We start from the raw sequence: 15,573 nt of genomic DNA on the forward strand, positions 1-15,573 counted from the left end.
TTTTGTTTTTGCATGCTTAACTATAATTTCCATACGAAAATTCATATTTATGTATGTGTTTTTGAGATAATACTTTCATTAAAATTTTAAGTCAACACATTCTTCCTTTGAAAAAAAATTATTTCGAGACTCCATGTTTGTTTATGTACTGTAAACCGCAACCGCCCCTATATAACGTGGGAAGTTTTTTTTATAGTACTTCTTTTGGTAGGCAGCCCCGCCGGAGGGCGGTTGATTTGAAAGGGCGGTTTCGGGGCCCATAAAGTGCTTGGTTTTGTTTGATTTTTATGAATGGCGCTTTGCTGATTTTCCGTCGCCACTTTATTCGATACACAAAGAGGAAAGGTAATTTTTGATATCATTCGGTGGCAGTTGCTTTTTTTGAATGCATTTGATCTATAACTTGTTTGTACTCGGTTGTTTACACACACTGTTTGATTGTTTTTAAAAGATCTTGTGGCGATGCTTGTATATCGCACATGTTCAACCCATGGCCCGCGGAGTCAGCTGATGCGCCCCGTGACCCCAAACCTAATTTTGTAAAAATTAACTAAGGGGCTCATTTACTATTACTTTACAGATCGCTCAAGTGACCCGTGGTGTAGTTCCAAATCACTTAAATGGCCCGCGGCACATTCCGAAATATCATGAATGATCCGCGGTGCAGTTCAAGCGTATGATCTGCCCATCGCACATTTACATTTCACTTTGTGATCCGTGACACATTTCATTTCCAGATCGTGTAAGTGACCCGCGGTACAAAGGCCACAACTAGGGGGAGAGCAGGCGGGTCTGATGCCCCGAGCGGTGGAGTAAGGAGGAGGCCTTTCAACTCTTTCTTCTACATGCAAGGAGCGCCAAAATTCTGGCTTGCCGAGGGGTGATAGTGTCTAGTTCTGGCCCTTGCCTCTGCTCAGCGCATTTCCAGATCACTTAAGTGGCCCACGACGCTTTTTCATACCAATGAAGTGGCCTGCAATTTCCAAAAGGTTGAGCACCCTTGTTCTATATGGTGCGTCGTAGCCATGAGATACCATTTATGCCACCATCATTCTTTTTAAGAAGACATTTTTTTTCCTTTTCTTTTATATTCGATGAGAAACCAATAGTCTACGCTATTTGCTCCTATGCACAAACTGATGATATACTAATAACTCACTCAGATGCACTTAATGAGCAAGCAGGACACTCACAACCTAAACAAACACTTTCTTCCTGCGAACCAGGGTTTTTAAGCATGTGAGGTTATGGTCGTAGGTGCTAGAACCCGGAGGCTACCGCTATTTTAATCCCTCCCGAATAATTACAAAATATACAATGCAATGAACCTCTGCCCCTCATGAATAAGGACTTGAGTTCCATATATATAGCTCAACTAGCAACTTTCAGCCCCTCTTCAATGTTTTCATTTCGGCGCCTCTGGTCATGATGTTGATTATTGTGATCAATCATTGATGACCTGATCAGAGATTTTCTTAGGGGTATGTGACAGGTGCTCCCTCACTGTACCATAGGCAGATACAGGAGGGTGTCTCCCTATTCAGTTATCGACGTAGTCCAGATGTGGACATCCCCACCCCAGGGAGATGGTCTGATTTTTCACAACCTGAAAAAACCCACTAAAAACTGCACCTTAAAACTGTACTTACTCTCAAACAGTATATGTTCTAATGGTGTTATTGCACTGTCATACCCATCTAAAGAGAAACATCAATAAATCTATGTATTCAATGCTATTTACAGGAGTTCGAGAAAAAAGTCCTTGAAAACCCCATATGATATAAACCCATTTATCAGAATAAGATGTAAAACTATTTTGATTCCTCCCATAATTTTTTCTAATTAGCCGCCACTGATATAATAATTACATAAATAATTGTCATACATTATTCTAGGTGTATTATATTTCTACAGCATATATAACTTGCTTTCATCATGCTCCAGTATTATAAACCCAAAAAACCCAGTAGGTTGCGTTTTTGCCAACCCCGCCCACTCCGTTTGAAGAGTCTATTAGCTTATGCCCTGCACTCACAGAATATGTATGAGAATTTTATTTTTGAAGGAAAAAACAAGGTGCCAATTCTTTATCAATGATAATTGTTTTTAGAATCAGTACAGGCTTATGTAAAACCTTGGTAAGGTATACCCATGAGACAAGGCTGTCTTAAAAGCATCAGGTTCTGCCAGGTGAAGTGATTTTTCTGAGGTTCCTCTTACGTGGTTCATAAATGTGTGCCTGATAATTTGCATGCTCTCAAAATTTTAATCGGGTCTCGTTTTCACAAGGTCCTTCGTTCATGCCCAGGTGGACCCATGTGTTAAGATGGCACTGACCCATAAGACTGAAAATTTCGACCGCAAAGCGGAGAGTCAGCTGATGATAGAACTTCACAAATCTCCAGCTTCATGTCCTTTTGTGACCACAAAATGTTGTATCTAAAAGAATGTAGTCTCCCAGACCCTAATTTATGGGGACTATATAAATTTCCATAATTTATGCCAGCACATCTACTAACACAACAGGAGTGGGGCTCACTAAGTCCAGGGTAGTCTTAAAAGTATCATAGACCTTGAGAAAAGTGATTTTTTCCGGGTGTCTCTTACCTGACTAGAAATACCCGCCTATATTTTATATAATCAGACCTCGATATAATGAACTCTGATTTAACAATGTAACAATAATTTAGCTGGTGGGAACATTTCAATTCATTCCATGACTGTGAGATTGAAGCATTTGCAAGGGAGACTAATGTTACAACAGTAACCTCTTCCCAACTACAACAAGGTCATTCTACTAAAGCTGTGTCTCACTGCGAATGCTTCAATCACATGCCTTGCTTTTGCCTTTTCTATTCTTCACTAGCGTGCAAACTGGTTGGATAAGTTACTTTCGGAAAAGGCAGCATGCTATAGCGCAATCTTGGCATCACAGCATTTTTTACCAGAGGGGCATTGGCAAAGTGACATGTAAAATCAAAAATGTTTAGACAATTTTTGAACTGATATTGACCAAATATTTAAGATAAAACTCAAATTTTTATATTTTCCAGTGTTCAAAATGCAGAAGCCCAGTTGCAGAATTTCTATAGAACAACGTAACTGTTACTGCAATGGCCCCGGATTGTGAGTGTATATAATTTTTTGAATGATCGATCAATTCTTTGTTTCAAATATTTCTATCTATATTTATATAATTTATTTAATTATTCTATATTTTTTCTATCTTATGTCATTATCAAATGTTTTTTTAAACAGTTCTCAAAAAGTGATAAAATTGAGATTTATTTCTGCTCTTTTTTTTTTCAGATGGCGTATGAACATGATACAATGTACCAAATGTCGACGCTGGTTTCATGATGGTGAGTCTTGTAAATGTCTACATCCTTCCAATTTTACTGCATTAAGCTTTCTCTATGCTAAAAAAACAATGGTATTGGTTTGTGATCAGGATGATGATAGGTACATTTTTACTAATTGCCACAATTTAGTGTGCTTTTGTCATATCAATGCTTTCTTGGCATAAAAAATCACTCCTGCAGTTAAAGTGGCAACCATTTATTAACTATTTTTTCAAAGTTTAAAAATTGCTTTACATTGTTACAAATAGATAGACAGCTTTCTTTCTTTAGCCTGAGCCATCTATCTTTACTGTCCTAACCAGGGGACCATTTGCTGGAGTTAGGGACACTACCAATGCCCCTACTTCAGTGTATCGTGCTACAATGCATGAAATAAGAAAGGCAGGGTTGTGTCTCCAGTAGCATAAGTGGCAGCATTCTTGCCCGGTTTGCAAGAGGGCCTGAGTTCAAGTCCCAGTGGAGATCAGATGACTTCCTTATTATGATAATGTTCCTTATTTTTGTGAAAAGGGCCATTAATTTTGTGGGAAGTAAAATAATCTAGTTAATCTATTGCGAAAGAAATGATATGCAAAATTTATTATTTCATTAATTTTTATTTTGTGATAGTCCATTTTTCAGATCAGACCCAAATTTTAGGTGGACAGACCCCTGATATTTGTTTCCTTGATTGTTAAAAATGTATATATGTAAAATTGATTTTCTCTCTCTCTCTCTCTCTGTCTGTCTGTGCGTGCGTGCGGTTTTTTTTTTTTTTTTTGTCACTTTTTCAATCCTCTCTGTAATTGAAGAAAACTCGTGTAGCACCGGGTATTATAGCTAGTAATTTAGTAAAGGGATAAAACTGAATCAGAGATTGAAAAGAGATAATCAACACCATCAAGAATTTGTAATTGGGCTCAGCTGCAAACTTTGCATGCAAAAGTGTGGGGGGTATCTTAACTGACATCTGGTAATCTTAAATGACTGCTTTGAACATAAAACATTCCCATAGAAGATAATTGGCTTGTTTTCCCTCACAGCTAATTAGTGGTTGTCCTGATAACTAATTAGTATCAAAACAATTAACATTTGCAGAATAAAAGTTTAACCCTTTAATATTTCTTAGCACATCAAATATCCAAAATTTAAAAAAATGCATGAAAATTCAATAGAACGTTTACATTTAATAGCTAATCTTAATAAAATATTTCACTAGGAGGCATCCCTATCTGATAAAAGAGAGCTTAATAAATTTCACACTGGTTTTGATATCTTAATAATCTGGATATTCCATAAACTGGTGGTCCTCTATTCCTAATTAGACCAGATAAGAGAGGTTTTACTCTGGTTTATAAAACTTCTCATGTTACTCTGTGCTTATTTCTCGTGTAAAAAAACTTCGCTTATCATTTTCTATTATAATAAATTTTCTGCAAATTTTAGGATGTATCCTGAGCTTACAAAAGTCAATGCTATATGGGGACAGATTTTTTGTTTTCATTTGCTCCATCTGCAATTCTGGGAAGGAATTTCTATGCAGATTAGAACTGAAATGGTGAGTGGGATTTATTTGTGGTTGAGTGTTTTTCTTGTGTTTTGTTTGTGCAAGTGATTTGCATATTCCTACTCGTGCTGAACAGAGTGATGCGAGTTAAGCCCAGAAATTTCTTAAAAACAGGATAATTCCTCACCAGACATCGTAATCTTGAAGATGCTCATCACGAGTGTGAAAAAATATTAAAGAAGGAAAAAAATATGAATCTTTTTCTTAGGTGGCTTACACAAGAATTTAATATATTTAATGATTCTCTCTCTCTCAAATTTGATAGTTAAAATTATTCCATCATATATATACAGTGAAACTTTATACATTTTCTTTGTATGGTAACTGATTTTTTTTTTATCTTTGAGCAGGGTCGACATTGCTCACTTGGCTCTTTACAACCTCAGTGTAATCAACAAAAAGAAATATTCAGATTTCCATACAGCTTTGATTCCTTTCGTGAATGAGAACTGGACCAGTTTTCAACTCCTTGGAAAAGTTAGTTAGGGGTTTTTTTTTACATCATATTGTCTTCTCTTCATCACCTTCGAGAAATTGATAAGATGTGTTAAATAAAATTAACGCGTTGATTTTAAAAAAAAGGTTGGTTTTGGTTCATATTCTAAGGCATTCTATAAAAAATATGCTCAATATTTTTTTTTCTTTTTGCTAGGTATCTAGTGCTAAGCCTGCAGAAAGGCAAGATTCGATTTTGAGTGTCCTCCAAGCAAAAAAGAAAAGGTTAAATTTCTTTCTACTTGCAATGATGTCATAAAGTTGTTTTTTTCTAATCTTTTTCTCCTTCGAATACCTAGATTTATAAGCTTAGAATGAAATTTATATTGGCTTCTTATTAATATATCATTGTTGAGACTTGATTGCCCTACTTGTATGTACAATGATACTTGATATTATGACAAATCTCGCTACAACAATATTTAATGAAATTATGTTTGTGTAATTGCCTGTAATATAATAACTCCTTGATTCAATGCGATCCTTTACTATGATAAATCCCGCTATAATTTTTTGCTGAGATTTTGAAACTGCTGCAATAATATTTCTTATATTTTGCTCAAAATCACCAACATATTTTTAAACTTCCCACCAGCTTTTGTTCTTTCAAGGGTATGACAAAAGTATTGTATGGCAAATCGCGTTACAGTGTGAAACAACTGAATTTTATTAATAAACTAACTAATCAATTATAACTTTTTGTTGTAAATAAATACATATAAATAACATATAAATGTGTTTTATGGGTTATTTACCTAACAATGCCAATCCAGAAGAGCTGGCAAAACATCATAAATTTGGTGGCGGTTTATGATAATGTACCTCTCGATAGAAAAATAACCCCTCTACAACATTTTTTTCTTGGTCTGCAGAGTGCCGTTATATTGAGGTTTCATTGCATATGTACCAACAGTCATATCTATATAAACGCCTCCTATTTCTCACATCAACTATGTGTAACTAATAAAATAAAGCAAGAGCAAATCTAATTTGGTGCAAATCTAAAGTTGGATATAAGCATTTTAAAAATTTGTCATTTCTGTCACAAATTAAATGTTGTTTCAATATTTTAGATGCAATAAGTGAATGTTCACTGAGAAGATTCTTGGATGCTAACCTATGCAGTACCCATCATACACCATGAATAAATGTTGATTTTTTCTTCCGGGGCTTATTGCATGTTTAAGAAAAGTAATATCATGTAGCCCTGAAATGTCTCAAAATTGTAGAAAAAGTCTGGCCAAAACTTTTAAGCACTTCTCTAATCCTCAATTTTCTAGACTTGGTCAATATAATCATCACACATTTTCCAACAGCTGTTAAATAGACTACAGTCTTTTGATAAATGTAGCAACATTCCAGTATCTTTCTGTGTCACTTCTAGACAATTTTACTACATACTGGACTGCACAAACAGTGTTCTTGTGCATATAATCTGTTGATCACATTACTTTGACTCAGCAGTGTATTTGAATATAAAAAATCATTACTTCCATTAATTCTACTTGAAGGTTTGTCTTTTCCACCTGGTGTAAATTTTAGGGTATCGCTGTATTTTCAATATAATTTATATTTTGTATCAGATCGAGAATGATTTGTCTTTGGGAGAGTATTTAATAGTAATCATGTTACTGAATATTGTTACATAATATCTAAATGAATTTAGAGCAAATTGGCTCATTTAAAAGTTTCAATTTTTTTGATTTTGTAATTACCTTCTTTAAGGTTTAAAAATGGAAAGGAGATCAAGAAAAGCAGATTCCTATGGGGACTGCGAGAGTTGACACCACCAACAGCACCTCATGTGAATCCATGCAAGAAAACAGAAGACAGTGGCAAAATATGGGACTTCAAAGTTCCAGGGAGGAAATTCAAAATTCTACAGAAAGACAAAAAGTATAGTACAACTTTTATTTTATCTTCATATAAAAGAGAAAAAAAAGCAGTAATTATCTGTTGTAAAAGCATAACATAATTTATTGTCACAGTTTCGTGACCTCGTAGCTTTTGGATGAAAAAAATTAATACAGAATCGTGAGATAAATATACTTTTTTTTTTATCTTGCATCACATAGTTGTAGCAGCATTACATTGTGGGAAATTATGACACATTGCTTGAAAGAACAGGAAATTATGTGAGGTTGCTCGGTTCTAATTGTATGGCCTCTGAGATCACCAGCTCTTGAGTTTTTCTTTTGGGGAATATGTCAATGACATTGTCTACTAGACCCCTGTGCCCTCACGTGGTGAACTAAGGAGCAGAATCATGATCCAAGCTGTCACACCTTAAATGCTGAAAAACGGGAAAAAAAATTAATGTTTTAATATTTCATGTCCCATGAAGCAGCCATGTGAAAACTAAAAATTATTTATATAATTATTAAAATTTTTTTAGTGATCTCATGATTCTGTATATATATTTATATTTTTTTGAATTTGAGACATTGAACCCCTGACAATAATTTATGTACACCAGAACTGGGCAAATCTGAGGTCACCACGGTAACTAAAAAATGTATGTTAGCGCTTAAACTTTTCTTTGTGTAGTTACTAAATTGCAAGCTGAGAGCAGCACAAAATGTTTGAAATTTATAGCAGCATATCTGCCAACATGAAAAAGGGTCATTATGCCCTGAAAAAGTCAAAAGAATCATTATTTTGTATACCTTTTCTTCAAGTGAAAAAAAATTTACTGCTTTGATTTTTTTGCGATCTGTCCAGCCCTGATGTATACCCTGTATTGTCATCAGAAAGTTTAGGTTCCATACATATAAATATTTCACTTCAAGTTGATAATCTTGATAGAATTGTGTGTGGTGGGTTTTTAAACAAATCTGCAGGTGATATAAAATTGATGATCAGAATTTCTTTTCGTTTTCTCATGTGAATATTTATGTTGTTGTCGTCAAACTTGAATTTTCATTTTGCATTAATTGTAATGAATATTTTTTAAACTCTCATGCAATTCTGTTGTATACAGGGTTGGCAAGTTTTTGCCACAGTGGAAAAAACCATGGTAAAAACTAGGGTTGTTTGGTTTAAACCAAGTGGTTTTTTTCAAAAAATCAAAAGTGGCCTAATTATTATTTTTCCTTTGAAAAATATCATACATAGGGGTCTTCAGAACTTTGAAAGTTTAAACCCTCTGATGAACATTTCAAAAGACAGTGAAAATCATTGTTTATCAGAATCTGGCTGTACTTGCAGTCATTTGCCGTTGATAGATCACGCAGATAATGATAAGAGGTGTACTCAATAAAGGAGCTGTAACACAGGGTTCAGCATGAGAGTATAATAGTGTATACTCTCATGCTGAAACACATGAATCTCAGTGAATAAAAAAATACCTCATATATTTTAAATTACAATGTGTTGTGTTAATTTTTATGGCCCTAGATGCAGTGTTGTTTGGTTTAAACCATATGGGTTTTTTTCAAAAAATCAAATAAAAGTGGCCTAAATACCATTTTTTCCTTGAAAAATATCATGTTGGTTCAGTATTAGCCAAAATTTTTCATTTTTACCACATTTTATATTCTTGGGGTACATTCTGATGGTATATCATTAATACAAATACAAATACGACGCCACAACAGGCAAATTGCCCAACGAGGTGGCTGACTTAAGAACATCATGGATCCCCGAGCCATTTTTTGGAGGCCCTACCTACTACTGCTACACCACAAATGCACCCCCCCCCCAACGAATCGGTACATGCGGGAATGTGCGTGTACGTGTAGTGCAACCTGACGTAAAGTGTTTGTTTCTGTGTAATGCTTGTTATGTGTAGTGCTGTCATCTGCCCCCAGTTTTTCTAACTATGAGTGAAGTGTTATGGTTGAATGATTTACCGTTGTAGGACTGTTGCTCTCTGTGGCGAGTCTTTTTAACGGGAGATCGGCTCGCATTTGCGCCTTGAAGTTGGGAACCACAGAAAACCAACTTCAGCCGACCACCACTGTGGGGTTCGAACCCGGATCCTCGCATCACGAGTCCGCACTATAACCACTCGACCACCACAGCGGCATATTAAATGGCGTAAGATGGTATAAGTGGTTTTTTTTCAAAAAGTCTCATAAAAAAGTGCCTGAATATATATATTTTTTCATATGAAGTATCTTAGTTATTTAAAGTTATATACAGAAACCAAAATTTCTCATTCTTACCACATTTTCTAACCTTTGGCTAAATTCTGATACTCTATCTTTAGAAAATTCATGAATAAGGGTTGCATCACATATCTAAATGTAGTGGTGTATTATTTCACAGGGTTTCTTTTTCCCTTCACAAAGAAGCAGCAACAGTAGTGACACCATCATGCTGTGGGCAGGTGGTCCTATAATCCAATAAAGACACCAGCTGTCCCTAAAAGACAAAGATTAGTGGACTAGTAGTTACATTACCTCACAGACATTTTAATTTTCTTTCCCATAAGAAGTAGCACATCTCGCACTGTATATCACCCAGCCTTAATATTCAACAGTTTTTTTTATACTTTCATGGTTAAGCCCAGTTAATCTAGGTTCTACTGTATAGTAGTAACAAATTCATGAAAATTAATCAGCTATATACAGGGTGATTATAATTAAAGTTTTGATTCCAAAACTATATAATAAGTACTGGTCAGAATGACTTGAAAATTTGCATGGATACTCCTGAAGCAATGGAAATTTCTTTCGCAAAAGGAAAAAAGTGCCAAGTAGTGCAAAATGTGCAAGTAGATGATGCTGTACTAGGCCAGCAGTATAATCTGTTTTGTGCAACCACATCATTTCGGCACTTCCAAGGCATCGGCGTGTGGATAGAAGTTTTATCAAGATGCACATTGCAATACCAGCAAAGCAGCTGCTGGTTGTCAGTTCATTTGACATTAACCCTTGCAACTTCTGGCTGTGGGGGGTACCTCAAAATGTTATAAACAGTGGTCGGATTGCAAACTTTGGTGAATTGCAAGCTTCAGCGCATCCCCCTATATGTTAGAAGTTCCTCAGGAATATTAACGTGGGGATGCGTTTGGTTTAATAAAGGTGAATTGTAAGCGCATCCACATCATGACCATTGCATACTCTGATCTGTTGTTGAACAAGAATTTTTGTGCTTTCACCTCATAGCCAGAACACAGTGGACAACATATTTAACATTTCTTGAGTAAGTTAGTTATTTGTTCAATTACTTTCACTTTTTTGTAATTTTTCCATGAATTATGAAATCGTGTAATGCTATAATTAAGTTATCATTTTACCATGACTTGTTATTGTTTCCATTCTGCGAGCAAATTTCCCATGTGTTGGATGATCTCATTAATTTTACATTTTTAAGTAACATTTCATTTTTTCCCCTTTACCAAATAAAATTCCATTTCTTCAGGAATATTCGTGTCAATTTTCAAGTCATTCTGACAATTGTTCTTTTTTTACAGTGTTTTGAAATCAGAACCTTGGTTATTATCACCCTGTATATCATAAATCATCGTTAATTAATCTGCATTATTTATGTTTTATTAAATACATTATATTCACCTGATTTTTATTATAGTTTTTGCAAAATAGCTTCCTAATGAAGCATACTGAAAGTAACTGGAGAAAACAGCTTTATATTATATGATTAACATTACAAGAATTTTCAAACACACGCAAAGTAATCCATTGAGTTGAGCAAAAAATAATTAAATTGCAAAAGTTGTTTTTGTGAAAATGTAAGAAATATTTATTGATTGATTAATATGGGAATAGTGTTAATTACATTAATAAACATTTTATTTTAATTAATTGTTAGAAGTTTGAATGATTTTTCAGAAATTTCATTGTTTTTAATGTTAATACTATTTAAAACAAAAAAACTGGTTTAAACCAAAAAAACCCGTTTTTTTTTTTTACCAACCCTGGTAAAAACCACACCAGCAAAAATTCCTAGAATTAAAAAAATAGATTCATCTGTTTTGAATTATATAAATAAATAATCAAATATTTTTGCCACCTGGCAAAAATTCATTGAATTTAAAAATAGGATGTATGTTTTGAATTCTATGAATAAATAATCATAGTCTTTTACTTATGAATTTTGTATAACAAATCTGGATGGTGAATATTTTATTTGGATATGTTTTCATATTTTTGGTTGCTGAATATTCATTTTTACACCATGTAATTTTATATTGGAAAGAATTTTTCGTAATTGAAAATCTAAGCTTGGTATGCCTTGAGTAAAAACAATAATTTTAACCTATTTTTTTCCACCTTTTGCTACTGTCCCGGCAAAAATCCAACCCTGATTGTATATCTAGGCTCTACTGTCCCTATAATGATTTTTTTTCTTCTCGAGTAAACAATCACAAATTATCATTTTAATAATTTTTTTACCTTTTATTAACAAACAAAGTTTTTTTTTTTGTTTTTTTTTTAAATATATTTTCCCTTATTTTAAATAAGTCATTTATTGTCATTTTTTTATTCAGATCTGTCAACAAGATAGAGTTTGGTGTGAGTCACAAGGAGTCTTTATTATGCACCAATGTTGCTAGGAAATGTCGGAATGTGAGTATCCTCCTGTTCACTGTGGATTTTATAGTTTTTATTATTTTTATATATGTAGTGGTACCTTGACTTGCAAATGCATTGACTTATGAATAAATCAAGTATGACTCCAACAAATGTTAGCTAAAATTTTTTTGAACGTATGGACAATTATTAAACTTATAAGTTTGAAGTATACAGAAAAAAAAACTTAGGTCTTTTGAGCACATCCACTCTAACAGTGATTTTGGTTAAACTTATAAGTTTGAAGTATACAGAAAAAAAAACTTAGGTCTTTTGAGCACATCCACTCTAACAGTGATTTTGGTGTGCTGTATTCGTCTTGCGAACAAAACTTTCTATCCCTTACACTAGTGTTTCTCAGTGTACATCACCACTTCTAGGGATGCCAATAGGTTGTCATCTCCTAGGAGTTGGCGATATTGATGTGTTTAAAGTGGATCTTTTATGAATCCACAATATCTATTAAACTATTCTAGGGAGCAGCAAATATATGATTAGTTCAAGGGAGCTGCAATTCACAAAAGTTTGAGAACCACTGCCTTACACAATAGGGTGTACTGTATCATGGTAATTACTTTTGTAAATGGGAAAGCTAACTGTAACTGTTTATGCTCATGTATAAGATGGCTTCCCCCCCCCCCAATTTTATAACTACTTTTTGACCAAAAAATGTTGACTTATATATAAGAATATACTGCAACTCTAAGATAAAAATGAAGGGAAAACCCCAGGAACCTAAAGGAGAAAAACTCAAGGTGCCACAATATTATTGAAACCAATAGTAATATTTTAAATTTTATTTTATTTTTAAGGGAACCACTACAAAGTTGGTAAATTCTCGTACACAAAGTTCAGTGAAGAGACCTGTTGGCAGACCACCTAACAAAGTCAGGACAGTGTTTAGGGATACTGATTTCAAGAAAGATTTGTTGGACACTCTGATACCAATGCCGTTACAGTTCACAAGTTCAAATAATCCATTTACAGACTCAAAGTCAGCTTCAAGGACATCATTATCAAAGCGTAGGGTACAAACTCTTGTCAAAGCTCCAGTAATCCATAGGTTGTCTAAAGATCAAAAAGTGTTTGATAGAAAAGCTCTGAGTAACATGTACGAAACAAAATGGAAAAATGGCGAAGGTTTCATCACAAACAACATAGACAGTGGTGGCAACATCTTCAAGTCGGAAAAACATCTCTTTATCAAGCATGAGCTTTTTTCAAAAAGAGTGGATCTATTGGATAGCGATAAATTTTCAGTCATCGGGAAAAGAGTGACGACTCTTGGTGAAATAGAATACCTTCTTTTATGGGATGCATAAATTACTAGTGGTCTCGATGGTTAAATGTTGCAGATTGTTTCTGTGATCATTTCTAAGGCATCTTGTTAAGCTCTGTGTTTATTCCTAAGGTGTTTGTGTATACATGTATCGTTGCTAAATTAACAAGAACACTCATATGTTCAAAGTGCAATTTTATTCCAATTTTTTTTTTTTTCCTATAAAATTCGAGTTGCATATGTGATGCCTGGCATGTTTTTTTGAAAAATCTTTTATATATTTCAAAACAATTCTTAAATATTTGTTTTTCTTTGATAGTTAATCAAAAATTATTTTTTTTTATTTTCTCTCATCTATTTTTTTTACTATTTATGAACTCTGTGATCATTGAAATTTGCCTTATAATTGTGCCTTCTGGGAAGAAGGAAACAAATTTTGAAATTACTGTATTTGATACATTATTTTAATGAGATGAAGTTTTTGAGAAGTTTTCTTAATTATGTCTGTTTACTTGATTGGTTAGAAGAATATCCAATTACAGTAAGAAACCCTCTTAACAGATACCCCTCAGATGCAGTCACCCCTCTTTAACAGCCAAATAATAATTTCCCCTTGTATAATAAAAAATTTTGCAATTTAAAAACCTTATTAATGGTCACCCCCTTTTTTTCTACGAAGGAAGTTTTTCGTCCCGATGGTGTCTACAAAAGAGAGATTCTACTGTATTTTACAAAGATGAAAAGGATTGGAGATAGAATTTAACCACTCACTGGGTTGTATCTTGAAAAAGAAAACTTATGTAATAATAATGAAATGTACTTCGGTTATATAATACTTGACATTTGAATGTTTGCTGAACTGTTTTTTTTTTACTAATCTGCATTTTCAGAAAATGAGAATTATTTTCCTTTTAAGAAAAATTGCTCAATATTTAGTATAAAAAATTTCAACGGGTTATTTGTTTTATTTCCTTGTGTTTTTCTACACACAATAATTTCTTGCCTATAACCCGCAGATGCTGATTTTTTTTTGTAATTTTGTCTGAAAAAATTTACATCTACACGTTATCTGCAGCAACTGCATATCTGTCATTACTTGATATGAAAATTCTGAATTATAATTTTTTGTATCCTTTTCTTTTTCTGACACATTTTTCTTCTACCACATCTTCCAAGACAATTTTTACCAATTGACTGCATTTTTCATAAAAGTATGCTCACTGCCTTACATCCATTTCTCCCACATTATTCTTTGTTGATCATAATATCAAAGAACTGTTACTAGAACTTAGGTTTAGCACTAATTAGTGCTACTCCTTGAATATTGATAATAACTCAACTATCACTTAAGTCCTGTTTACATGTGTTGAATAGAGGATGGTTTGATAAATATAAACCAAGTTGACAACTCTTTTTCTCTCTTGTGGGAGAAAAGGATTGATTTATATATATACACACACCATCTTCTTCGGTGAATATTCCCTATTCCGGAGTGGAAGATACCATTTTTTTTTTATTTCCCTTGAAAACATATTTTAACAGGATAGCATTCCTCTATCAGAAATTGTGAGGAATGCAAGAGAATGTTCCTGTCTCCCTACTCTTTTCTGTGATACAATTGTTATTTTGAAAAAAAAAATTTCTATGGATTATTTTTCTAAATATCTCAAAAAAAAAGCTGTAGATAATATGTAGTAGACTATAATAGAAATGGAATCTGGTGTTCTTTTAATTATTTAATTTGTGGATTATGGGAGGAAATTGCTGTAGTTTATTATTTATTTTTAAAACTATTTATTTCATTTTATGCTCAAAAATGTTTTTTAAATATGCTTATCACTTACCTCTCTCTGAAAATCATTTTTTATAATTGAATTGTGCTCTCAATCATTAGTTTCCTATGCTTTGGATGAATTTGAAGCTTGTTTTTTTGGAATTGAGATTTTAGAGAGAAAGAGGAAAGAATCTATAAAAATATCTATCATGCTCAATATGTTTGATGTAATTTCAAAGTGTGAAATGAGCTTCACACTTTTTCTAGTCCAATATAATGAATTTATGATGTTTTCACAGATAAATATGTATATGAACAGTTGCACTCTGAGACGAATTTTGATAACTATTACTTTGTACCAAATATATATTTCAATATTATAGCCAAAATATCACTTTTTACTATAACGTTGTGAAAATTTTATACTACACCGAAACTCCTATACAATGATACTGAAGAAACATATCATTATAGATGGAATATATTGGCATTATGAAAATGCATTGAGATCAAAGTAATACCTTTCTATAGAATTTTCACTATACAAAAAAAAAATTAAAAACCGTCCACATTCTTAGCAG

General features: G+C 33.4%; 1 protein-coding gene across 1 annotated transcript; it reads left to right on the forward strand.

Moving 5' to 3' along the window:
* Positions 1-192: 192 nt before the first annotated feature.
* On the forward strand, positions 193-15,537 carry LOC149068752 (metal-response element-binding transcription factor 2-like). Its single transcript, XM_089250424.1, has 9 exons — positions 193-345; positions 3,054-3,126; positions 3,310-3,362; positions 4,788-4,899; positions 5,259-5,385; positions 5,561-5,628; positions 7,129-7,299; positions 11,858-11,936; positions 12,752-15,537. The coding sequence occupies exons 1-9, from the start codon at positions 288-290 to the stop codon at positions 13,259-13,261; spliced, it is 1,251 nt and encodes a 416-aa protein (XP_089106550.1). The 5' UTR covers positions 193-287; the 3' UTR covers positions 13,262-15,537.
* The last annotated feature ends 36 nt before the right edge of the window (positions 15,538-15,573 follow it).

This window comes from Pholcus phalangioides, unplaced genomic scaffold, assembly GCF_987345545.1.
Source record: "Pholcus phalangioides strain wild (caught in Gottingen) unplaced genomic scaffold, Ppha-v1.0 ptg000024l_1, whole genome shotgun sequence".
NCBI classification, from domain to species: Eukaryota; Metazoa; Arthropoda; class Arachnida; order Araneae; family Pholcidae; genus Pholcus; species Pholcus phalangioides.